Raw genomic sequence first — 25129 nt, 5'->3', positions numbered from 1 at the left:
GGATGGGATGCTAATGACTACCAACTATCTCCCTCCCTATGTCGCACGTCTACATCTTGTGGCTAGGGAAAGGGTGCGGACGAGCCGGGAGTCATGGCGTAGTGAGAACTTTGTCAGTTATCAAAGTCAAGATGATAGCGATGATGGTTGGGAATGGATGGATGGATGGATGGTCGCCTCTAAACGCCCTCCCCGTTCCTGTAGCGTACCGCACCGGCGCTTTGTCGTGCGCGCCAGCCCGCTTGATAGGGCCGATTGGCACGCGATGCTGATGGCGGATGGCGGGTTGAGTATACTACTGTACCCTACTGACTGTTTGTTCAGCCAGCCCTAGGACTGGGCGCGGGCACATGGATGGATGTTTGTTTACCAAACGCGACGAGTGAATGGTGCCATGCTTTGATACAGAGGGCAGGGGAGCAGGCAGATGGACCTGTCGGTCAGTGCGACAAATCTGATGCGAAGATGCGACGATGGTTCTGGCATGTCGTGATCCTGTGTGGTAGGACGTTTGATGTTGTTGACTCTTTCTTGACTATGTACTGTGGTTGTGTGTTTGTTTACTATATATGGCTCTCCAATGTTGACATGCACTGGCGGTACGGGGGGGACCCAGCCTAAGACGCCCCCCAAGAACCGCCCAAGACCGCCCCAAGGCCGCCCCAGACTGCGCGAAACGGCGCGAAACCCCCCCAAGAAGCGGCGCAGTTGTCGCTGGGTCTGCAGCTACAACAACGGCGCCCGCCAAAGAAGCCCCCTTTGCCGGCCAAATCGTTCACTCTTCCAAGGCCGCAAGCACAGCGACGGCGCAAGAAAGGCGCTGTTTTGTCCAGCCAGCACCGCAGACGGGCCTTTTTCACTTCCACCGGGCCTCAGGAAAGCATATATATATATATGATGGATGGGACCTGAACAGCACATCCATTCTTCTTTGTCCAGACATATCAAAATTCAACCATTTCTCTCCTTCACTCTGCCCTCCGCGTACTATTTGAACTTCATATCCCTCCGCCCCCTCCAAAGTACTCCTGGCACCAATATACGGCCCCCCTTTCCTCCTCCTCGATAGAGAGCATCACGATGGCATGACCTGAGCCCACTTTCTTTCTTTTTTCCCTCACACACCCCAGTTGTGCTGGCCTGCACATGTCGCAGCATGGCACACTCTCCGCCTTTCGAATCAGGAAGTTGGACGCCGGCCTTGCCAGGACACCTAGCGACTACGACCTGTGCTGCTGGTGAAGGGCTGTCAGGCAGTCTGTGTGGCCCTGATGATGATGACTACGGGGGCTGGCTGTCGACTCAGGACTGTGGACCTGCCTGCCTCTTCCTTTCCCTATCAACTGCCACTGATCCGCTTTTAGCCGTCAGCATTACAACACGGCCGAGCCGGTGAGGTCGAGACCATCGCCGGCCTTTGGATGCTTGCCTGGCATGGCACAACTGGACGGCTTCGGACGAACTGGCACCTATCGACCTTTTTACCCACTGACTACTGTCCTTCACCAAGAGTCGTCAGATATGGCTATATCAATCTCGACGATGCTCCCATCAACTTTCTCTTCGCACTTTCTGGTTTCAGGCTTTGACGAGAGAGGCCGTGCGTCGGTTATGGGATGAGGAGCATGCTAGAAAAAGGACCAGGGGGGTGGGGGGTTAGTGAGTGTGGGAAAAGTCGAATGATCTGAAGCTATATCCCGGGATGCACGCTGAATGGTAAACCCTCCTCACCAACGCTCTCGGAATGTCCTTTCTGTGTTGCCTGGGACTAGGACGCTATACCGCCCGCTACATACAGTGTGTGCCTATCTTTACCCCAAGCAGGAGGCGTGTGTGGGACATCCGGTCCAGGACGATGATTTGCCTGGTTGGTTGCTTGCTGACCTGCCAGCCAGGTGTGCGTGTCGTCGTTCTCGTGTTCGTCGGGAGCAATCGAGAGCGACACACACATACATCTCTCTTTCTACATTGATACTGATCACGACCGGAACGAGGGCTGCTGGGCTCCTTGCTGGGCTGATTATACTGGGGCTGGCTCTGGAGAAAAGGCACAGATACAAGCAGCCACAAATGAGAGACCGCGTGGCTAATCTCCCGTCGTCATCCGAGATAGAGGTAGATGTAGGCACCCTATTATTACCATTTAAATTATGGAATGGTCCCTGGTACAAAGACTGGTACTGCTAAACGCACCGTCAGCGTGGGAGCTCCCGCGCTCACACTTGGCGCCAGGGTGCGAGGGAGGATGTTCATCACGGCTATCTCTCCGCACAAGCCGTTTTTTTATTTCACTCATGACACCTCAGCCCAATGCCAATGCCCGCAGGGGCCTCTTGTCGCTACTTGTCGGTACTTTGATGCCTACAGTATTAGCATAATTGTGGCATTGGGCGGTTCGAGCACACTCACACAAACATGGCGAGTTTTTGATAGTTTGTCAACACAGACTCTTCACTTCTGCAACGTGGACGATCTGCCAACCCGCTGTTGCTCCATAAGTAGGGCTACAACACTAGGAAGATATTGCTGCCGTGCATCGAGCTGCAAACTAAGTAGCTACAGTAAGTAGACCACGTTAATTAGCGAACCGGGGGGGCCGCCCACGCTTCCAAATGCCAATTCAACGTTCCAACCCAGGCGGCACGTGCAGGCGAGGCTTTGTGGTAGTAGTTGTTGTGCGGCAATTCGGTGGATCAAACAAGCCTATTAGCCCAAACACCCCAAAACACCCTGCCTGTCAGGAGGAGGGAAGCCCGCCCACTCTTTTTGCTCCGCCAGCTCTCATCTCTTTTGTTTGACAATGACAGATAGACAGACCAGCCAGCCAGTCAAGTCATTGCCGGCAACGTCTCCGGATCCTTCCGAATTCTTCAAATCTTCTTTCCTCCCATCGGTTAGAGATACATACATACATCCATACGTACATACATGCTGGTGAAGTTTGTGTAATGGGTGTAAAGGGTTGCCCCATGATTGGTGCAGCAAACCTTCATGTTTAACCAGCCCTATTAGAGAAAATGCTGCCGTGAACCTCTCTTCCTTATACGTTCACAGCAACATACTCCACATACCAGGAATATGAACTTTACTTACACCCGGGGGGGGGGGGGGGGGGGCCGGCTACTACTACTACTACTACTACTACCACTCGCCATGTACATAGTACATAGTAACTGTGCCACCGTCCAGGCGTGCTCAGAGATAGAGAGAGACAACCAAGTTCCTAGTTTATGTTTTATAGAGCCTACAATTGGTGCTAGCTGCGCTTGGGTATTATGCCAGACATCGTTAAACATCTGCGGCACGAAATAACATCTCCCCCGTTCGTACTTCCCTGCACAGACAGGGAGTCAGTCTGTGAGGTGATCGGCAGCACGCAGCACATACACACACACACACACATACACACACACAGCACAGCACAGCACAGCCCACCTTTGACTTTGACGCCTGCATGTTACTTGGACCCTCTCCCCTTAGGTCCCCTCAGGTCCTTCCAGGTCCCTCTCCCTCAATCACACACACATACCCTCTACCTTTTGTCCTGTCCATCAGTTTTGTGTCCCTGGACGGCCAATGCTTCTATCCATTCCATGCTCTGCCGATTGGTCTCTGTCTCACTACCGAGTATTAGATGCCTGCTCTTTCTGCAGCCTGGACGTCGCTTTCGCAACTACCTATGAGATTACAGTGCCTCCTTGGCGCCGTTGCGATTGGACACAGGGCATGCCTCCCCTCAACATTGCACTTATCGTGAGAGTTTCTGCAGCATGACTATCACTCAAAAGAGCGCCGGAGCCTCTTGACATCGTCCTCCGACTGGATCGGTAATCTTCGTGGCCTACTCTCATGCACCACGTGCTGGCTGACTACTCTATCAAAAAAGCACTTGCCGTCATACAGCTGTGCCTTTGTGACTTCATTTTGGGATAAGGCCAATCGTCCCCTAACGGCTCCGGCAGCAGCTCTGGCTCAGATCTCTCCTCTTCATGGAAAGCTCCGGCTGGGCCGACTAAACCTCTCAAGAACATGTCGCCCGTCTCGACTCCACCGACTGGCACTTCAGCGCTCATCAAGAGAGCCTGTGACAGGTGTGTGTCGCTTTTTTTGTGTGCACACGACGTGCGCCCTCCCACTGATATGTTGATGCTAGTTGTCACCGGCGAAAAGTCAAGTGCGAGCGTGGGACTGGAGACAGCGCGAAGCCATGTAAGAACTGCATCACGTCCGGCCTGCAGTGCACATACAATGCCATCCCCCAGAAGAAGGGCCCCAAGGGCAGCCGCGCAAAGGTCATCTCCGAACTGCGCGAGACCCAGCGACAGAACATCCCCTATCTCCACGACTTCTCCAGGTTCGAGCCGGCGTGGGCAAAGACGCCGCATCTCGTCAACCAGGAGCTGGCCGACCACTGTGCCGACTACTACTTTGCGAATCTGTATCCCACCCAGCCCATTCTGCACCGCCAGCGGCTGGCCGAGTACTTCATGGCCATGGAGCATACCCTGGAGCCGTACTGCTTCGTCACCGTGTTTTGCGCCTACATGATGATGCTGCAGCGCAACATGCCGCCGCCACCTGGTCTCGACATGTATAGAGCGGCCGCGCAGCCGTCGAATGGGGCGTACGGCGAGGCGCTTTTGGAGGAAGCCATCCGGGTGCGGAAGAACGGCACTTATACGGAGAATCCGACCATTTTGACGGTACTCACTTCATATTATATGTACGAATGTTTTTTTGCCATCGACAGGCCCAACACCGCCTGGTTTCACCTCCGGGAAGCTACCACACATGCGCACAGTCTGGGCATGGGAGACGAGGAATCATATAGAACTCTGGATCCCATGGAGACTCTGCAGCGCCGGCGCTTGTTCTGGCAACTGTTTATCACCGAAAGGTTTGTTGAAGATGGATATTTTCCATGTATATGGATGGTCATATGGGGTCAGGCTGACATGACTCCCAGAGCATTTGCACTACATAAGCATCGTCCGCTGACGTTGCATGCAACGATACACCCTCCAATTGAGGACGAAGATCCCACGGACCGCATCTCAATTACAGGGTTTTGCCGATTAATCAACCTATATAGGCCGTTTGACGACACGTTTATCGGGCTGTGGAACAAGGTCCAGACGACATGCCTTCCCTCCTGGCTACTCGAACTTCACAAGAAACTCGAGGACGCCCTGCCAGTCTATCTCGAGAATACAAACACCGAGACGCAGGTTGTGGATCTGCGCACCAGCCAGATCTGGCTCAAGACCATGGTATGGCAGCTGAGCATCAGCCACGGCTTCATCTCCAGCGTCGCATCCGACAACGCGATGAGCTTCAAGTACCCGATCGAGATATCACGCGACTGGATAGCCATGTCAAGCCATTTCAGACAGCAGGCAATGGAAGTGCATGGGGTCGGTCTGGTAAGTTCTTTGCAACGTCATATCTGTTTACGATTCATGCCATCATTTTCCTTTTGTCTGCCCGGGCGCTATTCTATACCCTGGCCCATGTCCGATTCTCGACCCCCTGGCTTGGGATTGGGATTGGCCCATCTGCAAGCATGACGTCCGCCGTAACCGTTCGCGGATCCGCTCGACTCTGCACGAGACGGCGCATTGGGGAACGTCCGCATCAAGCCTGCGATCATCTGGGGGATGACGAACGACTTTGCGGCATCTGGCCTGGGTGTGTGTTTGTCTCCGCACATCGCTGCTTATTGCAGGAAACACACTTGCCCTGCGTATTGCTCTCTCCACCACGGTCCAGGCCTGCCGCTCGCATGCCTCTCTCCTCGTTCCTCCCTTCCAGCCTCGTGGGTCCCGGACTCTCTCACAAGGGCCACCGATTGTACCATTCATTACCTCGCGATATTGTGGGCCTCAGGCAGCTAACACGTTTCCTCCCCCTTAGATCGAGAAACTCTTCGACGTCGCGTGCACTCTCACCGATGTATTGTCCTACGTCCCCCTCGACTACGCCCAGTCCATCAACCCGTCCTACGACCCTTCCTTCGGCGCCTCTCCCCCTTCTCCACGAGACTTCCTGACCCGCTACTACACCATCATCAGCAACCTCCGCGCCAACTCCCCGCGCTACACCACCGTGCTGATGGAGAAGATCAACGACATGCTCCCCGACATGACAAACCAGCTCTCCCTCGCCTCCGCCCTGCCTGGCTCCGCGCCCCATTCCGCCGGCGGCTACGCCCCCAACCCGCCTCAACCCCCCGATCTCCCCAGCTCTCACCACAGCGCTCACCCCTCGCAGCACCACCCCCCGGGTCCCACACCGCCCCTATACAGCGACCCAGGCGCCGCAATAACAGGCACCTCCGGCATGCCCCCGCCCGCACCCACACAGGGCGGCCATCACAACGTCAACGTGTCCGTCTCGCTATCCCAATACACCGGCGGTCCGAACGACATAAAGCCCGCTCACCGCCAAGACTACCCGCCGCAGCAAGCACAGCAGCAACAACCGCAACAGCAACAGCAACAACAACAGCACCAACAGCAACAGCGCGACTACGCTCAGTACACTTCCCCCCATACACCCACCCATCCATCCTCCTTCGCCTACCCAGCCGTGACAACCAGCATCCCCGTCTACGCAGACTCCGGCGGCGGCGTAGCACCCGGTATAGCAGGCGTCGGCGTAACCGTAGGCGTCAGCGGACCAGGCACTGGAAGCGGCCTATACGGTGGTGCCAGCGGGCAAGCAGGGGGTAGCGGCGGTGGCGGCGGCGGATACGATTGACTGATTGACTGACTGACTGATTACTTGAGCAAAATACAAAAGACGGCATTTTTTGAGGGAAAGGAGAAGGGGAAGAGGAGGCTTTTTTCACGATGCTGTACTACCACCCAACAGGCTACTCAACAGGGGGTGGAGGGGGGTGGAAGTATAGAGGATATATGCATCAACGGACCCCCTCGACGAAGAAGGGATCATCAGAGCGCGTGTATGGCGCAATTTACCAGGTCTCCCGATGGATGGATGGCGGGCCTGTATGATATCTAGCTAGCTAGCCTCGACTGTACTCGTACTATATCTACACACAAGACACAGAGGGGTAAAAAAACACGGAAGAGCGTTTTTGAAGGCGGCGCGGAACTGTGTATGTATACGTGCATAACTTACGGGCTATGTTATCTAGGCTTCCCGTTTGAGGGGCGTGGTTTGTTTGATTTGATAGAGGTATGGGGGGAAGGCGGGTGATAGATTCGGGGATATGTGATGCCGTTGTGCGTGGCTGTGCGGTTCTGTGTGTGTTTGATGTGGGTTGTATTCTGTCTACGTGTATGTCGTGTATCCATTGCGTGGGAGTGGTCAATCGGCCGAGGTGTGGTCTGGACTTTTGATGTTGTGTGTGGGTGTACGGCTGGTTGTCTCGTTACATCTCAGCTCGTTGCACCTGGCATCTCGCATCCCACATCTCACGTCGCATCCCATCACACTGCGGATCTTACCATTCACTACTCACTACTCACCGCCCCAATCCCCCTCCCCTTCCCCCTCCCCCTCCATTCCTTCCACATCGCCTCCCTCGTCCTACAACACACAGCATTCCCAAGCCCTTTCCCACCAGACAACAAACTGCCATACACGAAGTTCCTAGATCCGCTCATCTGTCCCATTCACCTGCATATGACTCCCCTCATCATCAACTCCTCGTCGCTAAAAACTCTGCATATCCATACCTATTCTCCATGCCCCACTCGTTAATCCCATGACTCCTTGACTCTGTACTATACACCCGCTCATTCATCCATCCATCCACCTGCCATTCATGTATCCTACCCCTTCTTGCGTCGTATGTGATATTATATGTGCTTATCACTTTTGGTATATTCAGTTCTCTGTGAGTAGGTGTAGGTACCATTCCGCAGAATCCTCCCTTAGTGGTATATTATTATCTATAATCGCCAGACCGAAACGCAAGACAGTACGTAAACACGCACTTCAAGGTGATCACAGAAAGAAGTAGAGGAAGAAAGGTGGAGCGAATAAAGAGAGACCGAGAACAAAGAATGAAAGCCCCCTTCCCCTCTCCGAGTAACATACCCGGAATCATCTCCGCTATCTAGATCTCGGATATAGCGGCTCGGACGCGGGGTGGCGGAGGGGGGCTGTGTGCGCTCGTGCTGGGAATTACCAACGCTTTCTGGGAATTCCCCTCTCTTGGGATCGAAATCCTCTCGGGTGGGTAGGAGACTTTCCAGGGTCTTACAGGGTCTTACAAAGGGGAGGGGAGGGGAAGAAAGGGGCAGGGCAAACGCGAGGCAAGGGACAGGATGATCTTGTGTCTGTAAGAGATTGGGATGCTGGATGCTGGGATGCTGGGATGCTGGGAATTCGGGATCGTGGTGGCGGTGATTACTTATCATCATCATCAGGGCGTAGTACTAGGTAGAGGAGGGATATCTGGGTAGGGGGGGTTTACGATGGGATTTCCTAGGGCTGTGTTCACGACCTTTCCAGGGTCTAGCGGCGTGCTATGTGATTTCGAGGGTTCAGTGGCGTCCTATGGGATTATGAGGGGTCTAGCAGTGCGTACATGGCAATCCAACACGCATAAGACGGCAATTGCAGGCTTTCCGGTGTGGAATGCGGTGTGCGAAATGTGGTGTTTGTGTGGAATGTGGTGTGTTGAATGCGGTGTGTGGTGAATGTGATGTATCTGATATTGAGGGGAGAAGGGCATATAGTTCGTGCGTATGCGCATGTATGTGTGTAGATCTGTGTGGATCTATGTGGACCTGTATGTATGTGCATATATGTGTGTGGATCTGTGTGGACCTGTATGTTCATGTGTAGAGCGGTGTAACGGTGGCGCACAGTCGTATAACAACCGTGCTACTGTGGCGGTGGCGTCGGCGTCTTCTAGGTATAGTTTTAGGTTCAGGTTTGGGTATACAACCGCAAGAGGGCAGAAGGCGGGAGGGGAAGAGGGGGAGGGTAAAGAGGGCAAGAAGGCAAGAAGGCAAGAGGACAATAATGGGAGAAAATATCCCGAGGGGAATCGATATGGACATGGACATGGGCATTAGTAGGTGGGAAAGGGAAGGTAAGACGGGAAGGAAATGGTTGGCATGGCGATATTTGGCATGGTGAGATTGGCATGGCGAGATTGGCATAGTGTGAGAGAGGGAAAGCAAGATAGGCATGGCAAGAAACTGCGAGTCCGGCCTTATGCTGTGGTGTGCTATGCTGTGCAATGAAGTTGCTGTGCGATGGAGTGGCTGTGCTACATATGCTGCCTGTCTCTGTACTACATACGAAAGTAAGCGTCGTCATTATGCGATTTGCAGTGCACGTTGGACTTGTGTGATGTGACTGCTCTAGATCTCTGCCTGCCCTAGTTCATGCCCCCAGGAACTATTCGGGATGTGGTATCAGGATTATAGCCATAGTCCCAACAAGATAGTGAATCGTCATCGTCTGGAGTATTGCATCTTATACTATCTTACCCCTACTCGTTCGTCCGCTCGGTTATATTGTATCATATAGTGTATTGTAGTAGCGTAGCGTTGCATTACAAAGTATATCAATCAAGTCCTTGTTCATATTCTACACGCTGAAGAAGCTAGCGGTGTATTAATGCATGGATACGTGAGCTGGCAGTTTCTTCAGTGGGTGATCATCTGAAAGGGGCTTGCGGGATAGAAGAATGTGTTAGCTTATAAGAGAAATAGGATGGTATGGACCTGGTGGTACTTGGATGTACTTTGACACAGGACATCCTCTACCTTCTATCAAATCTTTCCGATTAGCTTAGGTGGATTGAAATTGATTATAAGACTATAACTTTTAGCCTAGGATAGCTTATATTTATACATATCTTACTAGCTCTTATATAGATCTTCCAGTACTACAGTTCTTTAGAATTGAGTTATTATCATTGGAGGTCGGCTCAAACAGCCTCGTATATTGCTGATAACAGATCTACCAATACTCTTCTACTGTGTCAAAGCTAGGTGAAGTCGTGTATAAGGTCCACTTAGATAGTCTATCAAAACAGTGATAGTCTGAATTCACTCTATCTTCCATAGCTTAAGAAAATCTCATAATCTATCAGATCTATCATCCAATACTCACACTCTATCCTACAGTCCCCTATCCTCTATCCTATATCCACCATCTAGACCAAAACGCATACCTCTACCATCCAAACTAACCGCCTATCTTGATACAAACCCAGCAAACACCCAACCCCCTACCCATCCCTCCCACACATAAAATATATCCCTCAAAAAACTTTCATAACCTAACGAGCTTATCCTCCACATAGTCCGCCCTGCCGTTCAACGCCGTATATAGCATACACAAAACCCGCTTGTATCCCTAAATCCTGTCCAGCTACGCACACACATCCTATCACATATCATCTCCATCTGTAACCTCAACATAGAGTATTGGATCAGGATAGACCCTTCCATGCCGCTATGTCATCGGTCTAAGAATATATGGTACTATGATGCATCTGTGGTGCCTGCATGAATGAATGAATGAAGATAACACAACGTGTTACTCGGAGGCTTGTAAGGATATGATTTCAGGAATGAAGAACGTATAAGTACACATCCACCAGAAGACGTCTTTATGTGCCTCTATGTATGCACGATGCGATGAGACGCCATGACGCTAAACACCAAACAATCACGATCATACCCAGATACACGCCAAAGCCTCGCTATACTCCAACTATCGCCCATGCAGACTTGAAGATATATAAGTGTCTAGGTGTGCATTTACGATTTCATCCAGCAAAACAGACGAACCCAGGCGTTTTCGACCACCTTGTTCGTCATACATCAGCACACACTTCGTTTATACAGTATGTAGGTAGTAAACACATATCTTAGCCGTCACCAGCGATTTAAGCACCAAAAGCTTCCCGTCAAATCGAAGTAGACGACTTCCCGACTTCACACGGCGTCGTCAGGTCTCAATATAGATAGTATATCCTCGAAGCTCGAGTGCTATTAATAGTAGTAATAATAATAATAATAATAATAATACAAACATCGACATCGACGCTACAAATCGACATCAACGCTACACAAACGAAATCACCGACCGACCAACCCACACACGACGCACAGCATCATTCCCCATCCCCCCCCAACACTCTCTCCCTCCCGCCTGAATCTCTACATCCACTCAAACCCCTCCGCTCCTCTTTTCCTTCTTTTCTAAAAATAATAAACCCTCAAAGATAAACCTCCCCCCACCCCAACCTCTCCCCCCTCCCCTCCTCACCCCCCCAAAACCGCCTCTCATCGCCAAACTCCCCCCTTTCCTTCAACTCATCAAACATCCCCCTCACCATCTCCACCCTCTTCTCGCATCCCCTCCGCACGGTGAGCGCGAAGTCAAAGGGAAGCGGTTTGGCGATGAGGAGTTTTGAGAAGGAGAGGGTCTGGGGGGCGAGGTCTGGGGAGTGGTCTGGAAGTGGGGGAGAGGGAAGGGTGGATTGGGGAAAGGGGGAAGAAGGGGTTGTAGGGCTATGAGGGGGTGAGGAATCGCGGAAGCCGGTGTGGAGTTCTTCGGCGGAGATGGTGGGGCGGATGAGGGTGTTGCGTGGGTGCGGGGCGGGTTTGCGGAGTTTCTTGGGCTTTTGCGTTTGGTCGTCTGCTTCGTGGCGCTCTCGTTTGCTGCCTTGTGCTGGTTTGCCTTTTTGTCTTTCTTGTCTGTCTCCATCTCCTTGTTTCTGCTCTTTCTGCCGGGTCCTTCCGATATCGAATAGCCATGCCAAGCTGCCGATGCCTACGAGTAGGTCTTCGTCTGCTACGGCCTGGCCCTGACAGACGCGGCGGCCGTAGCCGAATTGCGAGCAACCGATGATGGTGGGGTGGGTGGTGAGGGGGGCTTGGTAGACTGGTGAGGCAGGGTCGAGCCAGCGGAGGGGGTTGAAGGTTTCGGGGGAGGGGTAGAGGGAGGGTGTGCGGGATATGGCCTGTTGGGGAGGGTTTGTTAGATGGGGGATTGGGGAGAGGAGAGGGAAAGGGGTAAGGAGAGACATACCCATTCTAGAGGATGCATGACGCTGCCGGCGGGAATATGGTAGCCGTTATACTCGTCGTCTTGCGTCAGGGCATGCGGGATACCTGGTCGACCAGTCAGTCTCAGTCCAACTCCACCATCCGGAACGTGCACAAAACCACCAAAACACTCACCCGTCGGCACCGGCGGCCTCCACCGGAAACACTCCCGTATACACGCCCTCAGAAACGGCAACTCCGCCCTATCCCCCGCACACGGCAACCTCTCCCCACAAACCCGATCCAGCTCCTCATGCAACAACGGCAGAAACTGCGGATACCAGCACATAGCCAGACAAAACGTCTGCATGGGCGCCGCAATCGTCAGCGCACCGGCAATCCCATGCATCCCCACCGCATACGCCCCCTCCGCCGCCTCCCCGCCCACAAAGCCAAACCTGCTCGGCGCCTCTAAGAACGCGCGCATCCAGCTCTGCGGCGCAGCATCCGCGTCAGGGGCACGCATATCGTGCTCGACGGTGCGCTGCATGGTAGTGAAGAAGGCGCGCTCCGTGCGTGCGCGGCGCTGCTCCCATGCTTTGCTGGGGCTGAGCCAGGCGGGGAGACGCATGATGGCGGGGAGTCTGTTGCCGAGCGCACCGGTGGGCGAGACGGCGATGAGGAGCTCGCGGGCGCGCTGCTTGAGTTCGTCGGCGGCGTCGGCGTGGCCCCAGGCGAGGCGGCAGGTGACGCGGGCGACGAAGGATTCGAGGGCGGTGTTGTACGCGTGGGGCGCGTCGAGGAGTTCGGTGAGGAGGCGTTTTGCTTCGAGTTCGGGGTAGTGGTGGAAGGAGGCGGCTTCGGAGGCGCGCATGATGTGGGTTGCGAATTTGCGTTGGCGGAGCCATGCGTCTGGGTGGGTGGTGTGTCAGTCATGTATGTGTATGGGGGAGAGTGATGGGAAGGGGGTTGAGGGTACCGTTTTTGGAGAGTAAGGGGAGGTATTGCGCGCTGGTGCGGTTGTCGGATTCGAGGGCGGGGATGTGTGGTCTGTCGGAGTAGATGGCGCCTTTCTTTGCGAGGAGGTCTTTGGCGATTTGGTCGGATGAGATCCAGACGTGGTTTGTGCCGGCGAGGTTGCACTGGTAGATGGGCCCGTATTGCTTGCCCCAGTCTGCGAATTTGATATGGGCGTTCTTCTCTGGGACCTGGGGGACGACACCGAGGAATGGAATGCCTGGCACACGGTTTAGATGAGGACATGCAATAGTACTTTGCTCAGCATACCTTTCGGGCCTGGAAGTGGCTTCAAGCCATGTGGTATGCTATGCCTGGCTGAGTATCGCTTCCAGAGCGTGTAGACGACGAGCAGAGCAATGCACAGAAAGAGAGTATGAAGAGCCATTGTGAGACTGTATATGATGGGCTACACAATGAATGCGTGGATGATAAGAAACGAGAGTATCAACAAGAGGCGCTGGCGCATTCATATCCTATGTACACTCGATGGCAGCCATTCAACGTTGACATCAGACGGACTCACGGACGCCTAATATTCTCTACCATGGTTGACACTTCCACGAAAACCTAACCGTACCATGAATGGGATGGACTCAGCAATACGAAGATCTGCATGGAGACTAAGAAGGAGCGGCTTCACCAGAAACAGAACCACTCCAACGCAGAAGAGTCAAGTGTTGACTCCCAAACATCCGAATCAGGACATCGGAGAGTTTATATGCAAGAATCCGCGAGTCGCCGTCTCTCATACTGCTCCGATGACCGTGCCTATCGATTATCATGCTGCCAAGCGCGCATCTCTGGGGCCTGAAATGACTGACACACATGTCATGTCTGACTCTTAGATTGTTCTTGATAGACCGGACTAAAGAAGGTTGCGGATATGAAGCTGTCAAAAAGCAAAAGCATGTATTCGCGCCGTTTGTCATATTCATAAATGGTCAAAGCTGCATGCCAAGATCAGCACAGCTTTATGCTGTCCTACCTGTCATTTGAAGACTCTGCTTTTGTATCCGCATTGATTAAGCACAGCATGGTGATTTGAATCGGCTGCTGAGATAGCGAGGAAGCGTATACGACCTGGAGGGGTGTACATTCGATGGTTGAGTAATGCACCACGTTGATCTGTTGATGAAGCAATACGCTTCTCAGGAGCTCACGTTTCGTTGGTGTTTGTTCATGTTGAGAACCGGAGGATATATATGAGGCTAGGCTTGAACAGGCTAAGCGTGGGACCGATCGGCTCTCCTTCGATCCCGGAGGCATAACCCAAATTTCACCTCACATAGATTGACGTATCAACGTTAATTAGTTGGAGCATGATTCCGTGCAGACGCGTCTCGGAGATATCGTCCCCACAGACTATGCATGTCGGAGTATGGCCAGCTATGTACGCGTGTGTGTTTGCCCTCATGCCCAACAATTCTGGCGTTCGATGTGTGAGGAAAGGAGAGCAAGGCAGTCGCAAGCTAGATGGACGGATGGAGTTTAGGGAGCACGAATGAATCATTTTGATGACGCTTCGCTCAAGTCGGTGCTTCCTGACTTCGTCAAGCATCCGTTGCGGATCAGATATATTGGCAAGTCTTGCGCTGGAGACCGTTTGCGGTCGAGCTCTTCTTCCCCGGCGCCAAAGCCTCCTTCCGCTACTTCCGCATGCAATTTGAGTGCTCGTCCTATCTTGTCGCGGATCAAACGCGCGCGGTCCGTCTAGTCGGATGGTCATGCAGGGATGTGAGCCGATGAGATCCCTGAGTACAGCTCTACAGTACTTGTGTGAACACAGTGAATGACAAAGCGAATGGCGGAGCAACAGCAGATTAATCCGTGGAGGCGGAACCACGTGCCCAGAGTCGGGACCTCACGCCGATTGCATACATGATCTGACTTATACTTCAGGCGTGAAGCCGCGTTAAAAGCTGCTCCATATGCTTTACCGCTGGCTGACTTGTTGGCAGGTCCTGCCGGGATGCGAGGCGAAAGAATATCGTGGAGCTAGAATGAATCATGGGTATCACAAGACTAATGTGGACGGGAGGTAAATTCGACGCCGCGACGGTAGATGTAATTGAATACGAGCTGCGGACATCCTGCACCGAAACTCAAGACTAAGGGCGAAAGCAAATGTTATACAAGTCCGCGTGCTGCTGCTGCTGCTGCTGCTGCTACGGACGCCAAGAATCACTGCTTGAAGTCTCGCCTGTCAAGACGTGTGCGAATATCGAAAAGCATCAAGGTCGACTTTGTGAAATTAATGATTGAATCTTTAGTTTTCGTTCGTTCAAGCTGCAGCGAACCTGGCCTTCCGGCGATCGGCAGCTTCACGGTCTGCGTTGGTCATCCAGTTCCCCCGTCCCTCTGTAGGTCGATCGAGTTTGCCTTCTCTTCTGTCACCACCTCTCCTGGGGTTGTTGCCTCGTCGTCCTTGCGGACCCCCACCACGTCTCTTGAAACCCCCTCGACTACCTTCATCGCCCGCATCTCGACCACGCTTACGTTGGCGTTCGGGCAGAGCCTCGTCGAGGCCTTTGGGTGCTTCAGCACCACCAAACTTCTTTAGCCGCTCAAGCTTTGCCATCGCTTCTTGTGCATCCTTGTCGTCTTCAATTTTCAAGCCAAATTTTTCAGCACGTTTCCTGCGCTTCTCAATCTCAGCTTCAATGTCGGTAGCGGCTAGACCGCGGGAGAAGTCAACCTCAGGCTTCTTCTCTTCCACAACGGCAGCTGGAGCATCAGTGTTTGTCGCACCATTGGGAGCCTTGACTGAGAGATCATCGGTTGTGGCAGGGTCGGTAGCGACAACTTGATTAGGTACAGCTTGTGGGTTTGCAACTTGGCCTTGACCGCCAGCAGCCAAGGCAGCAGCAGCGGGTTTTGACGTAGCAGCGGGAGCATCAGCGTCATCGTCCCAGTCAATGACATCTTCAGCTGGCACTGCAGGCGCGGAGGGTGTGGGTGCAGCGACACTGGCTTTCTTCTTGTCGTCTTCTTGAAGGCGCGCTACCATCTCAGCCTTCTTGCCAGTATGTGGAAGACTTCGCTCTTTGAGCAGAGTCTGGAGTTCATCGTTCTTGAGCTTTGCGTAGTCCGTCATGGTGTGGGAAGGTCTGTAGTCAGATAAGACGCGTCTGTGGGATCGTATGACGTGGAGGTCGCGCGTGTAAGCGACAAACAATGAAGATGGGTTAGGGAGTGTTGGACGTCGTGCAGACCTGCAGCGAAAGTCGAAGAGGCCGTCGTCGCGTTATGCGCAAAGACGTCTGTTGAAGAGCGATTGTTGCGCGAGTGATGGAAGGATGTTGGAGAAAAGTTGAAGAAAGGAGGCCGACGATGGTGATGATTGTAGTGATGGTTCTTTCCATTGAGTGCGCGACGAGGCGCGGTAGAAGTCCGGGTAAACACAGCTATTGACTCTAAAAGTGGATCCATCCTATTGATAGTAATTAGGACAATCCCTTCGATATCTCTGTGTTTGTCTACCAAAACAAGCCATCCATCTGTGCTTCAAACACCATAGCTTCTGACATTCATGACGTATAGAGCATCGGCTCTACCCCAGGTGATCCATCGAATGCACACTTCTACTCCACTCTAGCTGTCACGGCACAAGGTCTAGCTTCGTCGAGCATGTGATGGATATGTCTGAAATGCAACAAACGATGAGTCGTTCCATATGGCTACATCATCCCACAACAACAAAGTCACGCGGAAGGGTGACACAGCGCGGAGACAGGTTCAGCCGGGGCCTCAAAGATAGGTCAGTCAAGATCCAAGACGCGATAGCATGCAGCGTAAGCGCCCAGTCTCAACGTAAGTCAGCAGGGCCGTGCTGTGACAGACTGAGAATAAATACCACTAATTTCAACGTGTGCTTACCACTTCGATTCGTATGGTCGGTTCAGCAGGAATAGTATAGCTTCCGTCTCTCGTGCCGGGCCTTTCTGATCTCCATTCTGGACGCCAAACGCGGGTGTAATCTCTGGCAACGGTCCGAACCAGAGTTGAGCAGGATGCGAAAAATCTTCATCTCATGCTAGACTGGTGGAATCGAGAACGCTGAAGTCTGAAGTGGACCCTCAAACACAATGGTAGCGCGCACAAGGAGCAGATGGTGTTATACGCGTCCCATTGGTGGATATAGAAACACGTGACAGATATCTGCTGCGTGAAGTTCTTTCATTGCACGCGCAGACAACGAATCATGATACAGAAGTCGGCCAAGACACGAAAAGGCCTGAAGCCAGGCCGGAGCGGGGGCAAGGGTGTCTAATCTTTACGCAATGGAATGGGTTTTATTTTTGAACCCTGGGCCTCATGTCGGAGATGGAATCGAAGTCTCTGCAAAGCAATTAGAACGAGCTCGAGCTTCAAGAAATTTGCAACGATGAATAACGAGTGTATGTCATTGAAGTATGCGTTGTCAAGTGTGGCGTGAGAGCCAGCGACTTCGCCACAGCTAGAGCCTCAACCATGCAGCTAAGACGCTGGCCTCAGCTGGACGAGCACGGTACTTCCGATTTGCCCATCCTGACATACAACCCAGAGGTTACTGGGACTATCTTGCAATGTACAGGCATCTGGAGCATGGTGGTGTTCAAACTGATTGTACCCTGCGCAAAGAATGGCGGTCTGCGCGACTACATGAGCGCGGTTGGACTGGCCAGGGAGCCATGTTGGTCTAAATCAGAACAGCGCGATCGCATCAGAGAATCAAGAGCATGTGACGTCCGTCCTGTAGCATACTGCAGATCAGCAGTCTCCAATCGCGTCCAGTTATAGACGCCGTTCCCGCACGAGAGGACTTGCATCAGAGCCTTCAGGATCATACTTGGGCGTAACGAGATGAGGGCACAGTTGAAGAATGCGTACTGACTCGTAGATCAGCTCATGTAGTTTTTCATCAGGATTGAGCACTTATAGATACACCCATGGAGGCGTTGGAGTAGTGGAGACGGTGGAGAGGCGGAAGAATATAGAAAAAGGCCTGTGGTGTTGCGGGACTGGAATTAGCGGCATAAACACGGCTAAACTTGGCCCCCGCTTCTCCAGCCAATCACAGCTTGTAGCTTCATTTCTCTGCATTCACTGGACACCACAACATCCCCACTCGCCGTTTTCTTGCATCCTACTCTGTCCTTGAACCGCCAACCATGCGTCTTCCTGTCGTGTTACGCTTGTTCCAACTATCCTCGAGCAGAGTCATGGCGGGAGATGGTGCCGCTCCAGTCATCATCACTGTCGCTCCGTCTGCTAGCTTCCAGCCCTTTATACCTGTCGCTGGCGCCCTCTCGAGCACGACACAAACATTGTAGCAGCACCGACTGTTTTTCGCCGCATATCCACATGGTCTCGACAGTGTACACATACACTTATTCGACGCTCCATTTGCAATCGCCTGAGTACCTGGAGCGAATAACGTGTACGGGTCGTCGAATGGCCAGTCCATCATCCAAAAAGGTTTCCTCCTCGTGACAGCTCCGGATCGTCGACAAGACAATACGACGACGCACGGAGCAGAGAGCGTTTTCTCGAAAAGAGCATTGGTAATTGACAGAGATTTTCGTTGGCTGGCAAGCTGCATATAACCCACGCACCGCGAACCAGAGGCAGTACCAGTACCAGTACCTAGTGAGGCTGAGCCACAGCTTCCAAGCCCTGGCACGTCAATCAAGTCTTGTCACTGTGTCTGTCTATTCGTCTGTCGGTCGGAGGCGCCGTCGCATCGCACTACACTGAGATACGCTGGCAACTACAAGCCCTGTCCCTGTTCCTCATCAGGTAAGTTTACCTAAAAAGTCATCCATCCTATCACGCTTGGTGGGGCAACGGCCGCAGCTCGAGCGCCTTTATTTGGGGAATATACACTGCGATCCGTCCCTAAGCTCTGGGGTCCCGCAATCCGGCCTCCACCGCTCTACCACTCTTTCTTATCTGCCTTATCCCCCCCGCTAACTTATAACACACAGACATATTTACAGTTACGGCCTTCTATCATTCTTCCATCCTACCCCGACTACAAGTCTCGGATCTGACATCAGCGCCCTAATACTCGTCCATATATAACCCCCGGCGCTTAAATCAGACTTACTGACTACGTTGCCGCCGCCGCCCGCACGCTTCGGACCGCCTCTGAATTGTCTTTGCTGGCGTGGGAATTACCCGAGACGTCTTCCGTCGGCATAATCTCTGGATGTTTGGCTGTATACCTGGACCATATCGTCTGCCAAAGTCCTGGATGGACCACAGCTCATAGTAGTACCCTCGTCGCACCCACGCCTTCATGAGTCCCCTCGGCTACACAGATTCTTGTCAAACCGCGCCTGGCCACCCAGCGCCCCTTGCCACTGTAGTACCGGATAGGTATTCAAGATGGCATCACACAAGTCGCACACAGTCCTGCCGTCGGGACCGGAACTTCAAGCTCCTCCCGCCCAGCGACGTCCTTCTACTCGATTGCCTCCGCGATCAACCGCTTCGACGACCTACTCAAAGCCCGGCACTGCACCTCCAACAGCGAAGCTTCTCAAGAAGAGACCCACAAGAGACAACGAGAACGGACAGCCGACCCCTAGTAAACATCTGGGAACGCCGAGAAACAGAGCGCAGCAACCACAGCATACGGAGAGGCCGATGAACAGGAACGATCAGCTGGCACCACCTTCAACACATATCCCCTTGGCCACACATCCTCGACCTGTTGCGCCCAGTGTAGGGGGTCGTTCAGTGCGATACGACGGTATTGCAAGCACAAGAACTCCGTCTCTTATATCCGGCTCATCTTTGTCAGAGGTCGATAGTCCACGATCGGCCAGACTCCGAAGAAAACCATCGTCCATTGGAAGACCGACTGCTCACGGCCATCCTAGCTCCATAGCATCCCAAGAAGATGAGCGTCACATGCGACATATCCCTCGAACCTACGTCGACCCCTTTGCAGATTCCGTTCTGGGAATCAGTCTTCCTCAGCCCACTATCGCGACTTCCCACAAAGGAGCCTCTCAGACGCATCCATCTGCCCTTGAGATGCCGCATAATCTCGAAACGGACAATTTGTCTCCTCCAACCCCACACTATGCGACTTCTGCCACTCCTTCGACTACCTACTCCGAGTCACCCACTGGCTTCAGCCATGTGTCTACCCCAACATCCATATCTTCCTACTCACCAGGGATTACTTCGACCCACAAGACAATCCCTCGGTCAAGGCAGATGAGTCCTATGCAGAGTAGGCCGCCTGTAGTACGCAAAAGCACGGATGAGTCGCAGCATCGTGAACGTGAGGGTCTGCCTCTAGTTCGCGAATCATCAGCATCCTCCTCTTCCGCATCGACTGTCCTTGCTACTAATGTTCGTCCACATACAAAGGCCCCGGCTAAAGGCTCCAGACTGTCTTTGCTTCCGTCTACCACTCAGACATCACTCCAGAAGCCCATTGAGCGACGCGGTAGCACGTCTCGACGTACCAGTGCTACGTCAGATGTCCAAGCACCTCCAGAGCTTGCGCATCTTGCCGTGGATGCTGAACCTAGGCGACTCATGATTGGAAGACCCTCAAGACCCAGTCGAGAAGGGGCCCCTGAGCTATCTGGAATGCGACAGCAATCTCCAATAATCCAGAGCAATATGGCTAGCCTCCCCTCGCACCGACGGAATAGCTCTACTGATTCAAAGTCGACTCCAAGTCTGAGCTACAGCAAAACAGTTTCTCCAGCCATTGATTCGCCTGGCTTTCCTTCGCATATCTCGCGTATACCTACGTCGAGAGGCCCGACTCCTGAGATACAGAGCGATTCGGAGAAGATGGCCATACAAGCTAGGTCTGTGACCGCCCCAAGCCCTGTCAAGTCAGTCAAGTCTGGTTCGCGATTCGGCTTTTTCAAGCGCAACAAGACGGATCCCAGTGAAGCTCCAGCGAAGCAAGAGAAGAAACTACTCCGTAAAGGGCCTATGGCGGGCACTGGTCATGAAGGCTATGGCAAGTACGCTACACGTGGACGTAGTGGAAGCACGACGAGCAATGCAGGCAGCATTGGACGGACAGCGAGCCAAGATAGCACAAACGGTCGTACACAGAGGACTCCGTCTAGCCGGAAAAGCAGTCTCAGTAGCCAGAAAGACGATGAGTTGGACGACTATTTCCGTGAAAGACTTGCGCCTGTCATAATTCGTGGTGGCAGTGCCGAGCTTTGCTACAGCCCGGATGGTATCCGGAGTACGAGCAGTCTCGACTCCGCTGTTGATGATGTAGTGAGTGCGGGCGCAGAGTCATCCACAAGTTATGTTGCGATCGGTAGTTCTCGGGCCAGGGAAGCCGCGCATTCGAAGCCAACGCTTCTACCATCTGCAATGGCTGATGGTCGAGGTGCCTCACCCATGAAACGTTTTGGTTTTGGCTTCCGGCGACCGTCGGAAAGTGATGAAGAGAGGAAGTCTGGCGCTATGCGCCCATCGAACGTGAGGCGATCTGTACAGTCGACATCTGCCCCTGGCAAATCTGCAACGCTTGCGCCACAACCTGAACCTAGCAAGGCTCAAAGACCTTCAGCTTCCCGGACTGCAAGCCACTCGAAGGTGGACCCGTCAGAAGGTAAGGAAGGTACTTGGCTGAAGTCAAAGAAATCAGAGTCGACCAGGGAACAACAGCCACATTCGCAGCCAAAGCTCGCTAGGAAGTGGAACTTTTTCCAGAGATCCGCACAACCTCAGAGGGAGACACCAGGTGGGAATGCACACGCCGTACATGTGCCATCATCTCGGTCGGTACCGCATTACGCTCTCATGAATGGTGGCGAAATTGATCTTGATGATATCGAACAAATAATGGAAGAGGCAGCGAATTCGCCCGAAAAGCCGAGAGACGTGCCTACACCCTCCCCAGAGATCCCTTCGGCTCCGACACACGAAATCAACAATGTGAACGTACGTAAAGGAGCCAAACACGTCGACTCCATCTTGCTTCCATCTCCGCCACTACTTCCTGCCGGATTTGCGTCTTCGGAACGTCCCGCATCGCCTCAAGTCAGACTACGCAAAGAGAACCTAGTCGACTTGACTCCACCACCTCCCAAGTCCGCTGAACCCGATGCTCCACCGGAACGCATCGAGGCTGAACATGAGCCGGTGAAGCCGGTACAAAAGGTCCCTGCTCCTCGTCCGACCCGGCTCGTACCACTAGGTCGTATACCGCCAGTAGTTTCGAGACGAGATCGAGATGTCAAACTGTCAGATCAGTCCTTCTCTCGCCCATTTCCTCCGACACAACCTCTGCCTTCCATCAAGCCCTCGCGTACATCTGTTGAATCAATTCAAGTATCGCTCGCTGTCGACAACACTGTCTTGACAGACGCGTTTCCTATCGGCCTTGGAAAACCTTTCAACGAACCGAACATGGGCTCGCTGCCTTTAAGTTATGCTCAACATCAACATGGTGACGAGTTCTTGGCCTTCCCGCCTCGCAAGAACTCCGAACAATCTTGCTCAAGCAGCTCAGGAGTGTGGAGCTTTGCATACCCGACGACGGTTGCTTCGCCTCCTGGTGCTCCACTAAGCGAGGACGAGATTTGGAACGAATACGATGATCTGATTGATGATGTGCTCTCCCCTGGTGATCAGTCGGTCAATTCTCCCTTTGCCCGGCAACAAAAGTCACCGGGAGCGGTCCAGCCGAATAATTCACTTGAGGCATCGGATGACATTCCATTCCGCGTGTCAATGGACATGATCCGGTCTGCTCATACTTCTATATCATCCCATCCTCAGTCCATCCATCTACGTCGCTCTCGCTTGCTATCCGTACTACACGCAGGTTCTCCAAAATCGCAGACGTACCCTTCTGTATCTGATCTCTATTCTATGTACGGCGAGCGTGGAATCAGCATTGTCGACCCCGCGACTGGTCGCCTTAGTTTACAGGCAACCAAGCGCGATGACAACACATCCCGACCCGCTTCAACACGATCAAGCCTTCCTGCATCCGTCGGGGTCGCAGCTCGTCAATCTAGATCTACCGTGGGCTCGACTGAGGAGAGACGCGTATCCAGCAGATATCGCGACAGCAAGCTGATTGAAAGGGCGGAGAATGAGAAGGATGGCTTGGAGACAATGGCGAATTTGCGCTTCGGTGCTTTGATGACGAGCAAGTGGCTGTCCTTTGGCCGTGTCCTTTTCAGTCCTGTACATTTCGACCTGAAAGACAATACCGAAGACAGGGTGCTCGTCGTCGACGGGCTCGGCAAAGGTACGTGGACTATTTGGCCATATCATCGAGTTGAGCTAACATGCAGAAAGATTGGTCCTACTACTGTGCTTTGACCTACCCAGAAGCCACCATATTCAATCTCAATCCAGGCACCGAGACCGCAAACCCTGGGACGGCATGGTCGAATGTCCCAAACCATAAACATGTCTCGCACTCGGACATGTTAACTATGTTCCCCTTCCCTAAGCGCTACTTCGCCGCGGTAGTGTACCGCTTTCCAGTTGCCGCCAGCGAGGCGACGTATAAGAACTGCATCGCAGAATGTAAACGCGTCCTTCGTCCTGGTGGCTATCTTGAACTCTCCATCCTCGATATCGATCTCATCAACATGGGCAACCGTGCACGCCGCGCCGTCCGGGGCCTTAAGATGGATATCAGTGCTGACGAGCCAGAGGTCAGCCTGAAGCCTGTCGGCGATATGGTCATGCGCCTTATTGGCCGCAAGAACTTTGAAAACATCAATCGCTGCATGGTTGCGGTGCCAGTGGCTGCCGGCCGCGTAACTTCTTGGAGCAGCGACAGCTCAGGCGGAGACGAGCCGTCATGCAAACAAGCTCTCCAAGTGAACGGCATGGTGCATGTACAAGACCCGAAAAAGTCTCCTAATTCGAAACGCAAGAAGCGCATGTCCCGCCTGAGAGCCCCAGCACCGAACTTTACAGACCTCCTTGGTGCACCACCATCTCCCGATCCAGCAATCGCCAACGAAGCAAACGCCAACATCGGCGACATGGTGGCGCGTGTTGGTCGCTGGTGGTACAGTCGCTGCTACGAAGGCATCTCTCTTCCTGAAGGCGATCTTTCAGAGAGCCTCTGGAACAATGGTTCTCTGTTGCGAGAGTGCGAGAGCCGCGGCACGAGCTTCCGACTTTTGGTGGCATATGCACAGAAGCCAGCTTGCGCGGTGCGACGCACCGTGAGCGTCTAAGTCCGCTCATGTTCCTTTTTACTTTGAACGTGTATGGGTACATGTACTTGCATACTTTTATTTCGATTCGTTTCGTTCGCGCTGGGCGTGGGAAATTTTTGTTTGCCGCCATATCTGCCTTACCATCACCTAAGGCGACTCATAATGTCTTTGTTTGGTCACTCTCCGTCACACAGCGTTGTCTTTTTCCTGTTGTTTGCTCCGGCTCTCTCTCTTCTCCTCACACTCTTTCGTCGTCTTTACACTTTATCGTCGAGCGTTCTAGCGTCGCATGTTACTTTTTGAGACTTCCTCACGGCTCTTTGTCTACGACCTACGTTCTACGATCTGCCACGACCGTTTTCTGCCCGTACGATATATACCACTGTCTTTTTATTATAGCGTTTCTGGTTACTTGCATAGATAGCGTGGTGGTGGCGGTTTTTTTGCTTAGCAACGGGACGGGCTTTCTGTTTTTTTTTGATATGATCAAATCGCAGGGCGGGAACTTTTGAGATTAGATTTTGTCGACGCCTGGGAATGTTGATGATTGATGTGAAATAATATATCGAGACTTGTTGTGGACGTGTTGCTCGGGCTTTGCTGTCTTGATGTCTTGATGCGCCCTTTGGTGATTGATTCCCCTTGATGCCATATGCCATGTACTATTTATTCCTCGACGTTTGGAAATGTATAACGGCCGTGCTATTTCATCTTCTCCTCTCCTCTCCTCGCCTCTCCTCTCCTCTCCTCTCCTCTCCGATCCCTCTAATCCCCTCCTCTCATCCCACCTGCCTCTCCATAAGAGAGAGAGAGAGAGACCGCCCTCTCGCATCGCAAACCACTCACCATAAATAGAAAGGACAGACAGACAGACAGACAGACAGACAGACAGACAGACAGACAGACAGACAGACAGACAGACAGACAGACAGACAGACAGACAGACAGACAGAC

General features: G+C 52.9%; 7 protein-coding genes across 7 annotated transcripts; 3 read left to right on the top strand and 4 right to left on the bottom strand.

Moving 5' to 3' along the window:
* Positions 1 to 1156: 1156 nt before the first annotated feature.
* Positions 1157 to 1589, top strand: EJ05DRAFT_502025 (uncharacterized protein; the record flags this gene model as incomplete). Its single annotated transcript, XM_033747193.1, has 2 exons — positions 1157 to 1310; positions 1372 to 1589. 2 exons carry the CDS (start codon positions 1157 to 1159, stop codon positions 1587 to 1589), a joined length of 372 nt encoding a protein of 123 aa, XP_033598970.1.
* Positions 1590 to 3856: 2267 nt separating this feature from the next.
* EJ05DRAFT_66720 (uncharacterized protein) lies at positions 3857 to 6999 on the top strand. The gene is made up of 4 exons (XM_033749865.1): positions 3857 to 4091; positions 4154 to 4897; positions 4967 to 5423; positions 5914 to 6999. Exons 1-4 carry the CDS (start codon positions 4030 to 4032, stop codon positions 6757 to 6759), a joined length of 2109 nt encoding a protein of 702 aa, XP_033598969.1. The 5' UTR covers positions 3857 to 4029; the 3' UTR covers positions 6760 to 6999.
* A 3945-nt stretch (positions 7000 to 10944) lies between these two features.
* Positions 10945 to 13392, bottom strand: EJ05DRAFT_487410 (cytochrome P450; the record flags this gene model as incomplete). Its single annotated transcript, XM_033745612.1, has 6 exons — positions 10945 to 10985; positions 11266 to 11962; positions 12031 to 12113; positions 12183 to 12899; positions 12967 to 13224; positions 13275 to 13392. 6 exons carry the CDS (start codon positions 13390 to 13392, stop codon positions 10945 to 10947), a joined length of 1914 nt encoding a protein of 637 aa, XP_033598968.1.
* Positions 13393 to 14113: 721 nt separating this feature from the next.
* EJ05DRAFT_66568 (uncharacterized protein) lies at positions 14114 to 15011 on the bottom strand. The gene has a single exon (XM_033749864.1). It carries the CDS (start codon positions 14731 to 14733, stop codon positions 14284 to 14286), a length of 450 nt encoding a protein of 149 aa, XP_033598967.1. The 5' UTR covers positions 14734 to 15011; the 3' UTR covers positions 14114 to 14283.
* Positions 15012 to 15288: 277 nt separating this feature from the next.
* On the bottom strand, positions 15289 to 16101 carry EJ05DRAFT_502022 (uncharacterized protein; the record flags this gene model as incomplete). The annotated part of the gene is made up of 1 exon (XM_033747192.1): positions 15289 to 16101. The coding sequence occupies one exon, from the start codon at positions 16099 to 16101 to the stop codon at positions 15289 to 15291; it is 813 nt and encodes a 270-aa protein (XP_033598966.1).
* A 1898-nt stretch (positions 16102 to 17999) lies between these two features.
* Positions 18000 to 18802, bottom strand: EJ05DRAFT_66557 (uncharacterized protein). Its single transcript, XM_033749863.1, has one exon. The coding sequence runs from the start codon at positions 18586 to 18588 to the stop codon at positions 18133 to 18135; it is 456 nt and encodes a 151-aa protein (XP_033598965.1). The 5' UTR covers positions 18589 to 18802; the 3' UTR covers positions 18000 to 18132.
* Positions 18803 to 19376: 574 nt separating this feature from the next.
* Positions 19377 to 24193, top strand: EJ05DRAFT_502020 (uncharacterized protein; the record flags this gene model as incomplete). The annotated part of the gene is made up of 2 exons (XM_033747191.1): positions 19377 to 23244; positions 23295 to 24193. The coding sequence occupies 2 exons, from the start codon at positions 19377 to 19379 to the stop codon at positions 24191 to 24193; spliced, it is 4767 nt and encodes a 1588-aa protein (XP_033598964.1).
* Between the last annotated feature and the right edge of the window lie 936 nt (positions 24194 to 25129).

The sequence above is a fragment of the Pseudovirgaria hyperparasitica genome, assembly GCF_010093815.1.
Source record: "Pseudovirgaria hyperparasitica strain CBS 121739 unplaced genomic scaffold EJ05scaffold_11, whole genome shotgun sequence".
Classification (NCBI taxonomy): domain Eukaryota; kingdom Fungi; phylum Ascomycota; class Dothideomycetes; order Acrospermales; family Acrospermaceae; genus Pseudovirgaria; species Pseudovirgaria hyperparasitica.
This window is presented reverse-complemented; position numbering and strand designations above follow the sequence as displayed.

What these genes read in the sequence shown, in the direction of transcription:
- EJ05DRAFT_66720 (XM_033749865.1), top strand. Translation starts at nt 4,030, where the DNA reads ATGTCGCCCGTCTCGACTCCACCGACTGGCACTTCAGCGCTCATCAAG. An exon ending in ATCAAGAGAGCCTGTGACAG is followed by an intron (nt 4,092 to 4,153) that starts GTGTGTGTCGCT and finishes TGTTGATGCTAG; the next exon opens with TTGTCACCGGCGAAAAGTCA. An exon ending in AAGTGCATGGGGTCGGTCTG is followed by an intron (nt 5,424 to 5,913) that starts GTAAGTTCTTTG and finishes CCTCCCCCTTAG; the next exon opens with ATCGAGAAACTCTTCGACGT.
- EJ05DRAFT_66568 (XM_033749864.1), bottom strand. Translation starts at nt 14,733, where the DNA reads ATGACCATCCGACTAGACGGACCGCGCGCGTTTGATCCGCGACAAGAT.
- EJ05DRAFT_66557 (XM_033749863.1), bottom strand. Translation starts at nt 18,588, where the DNA reads ATGCAGCTTGCCAGCCAACGAAAATCTCTGTCAATTACCAATGCTCTT.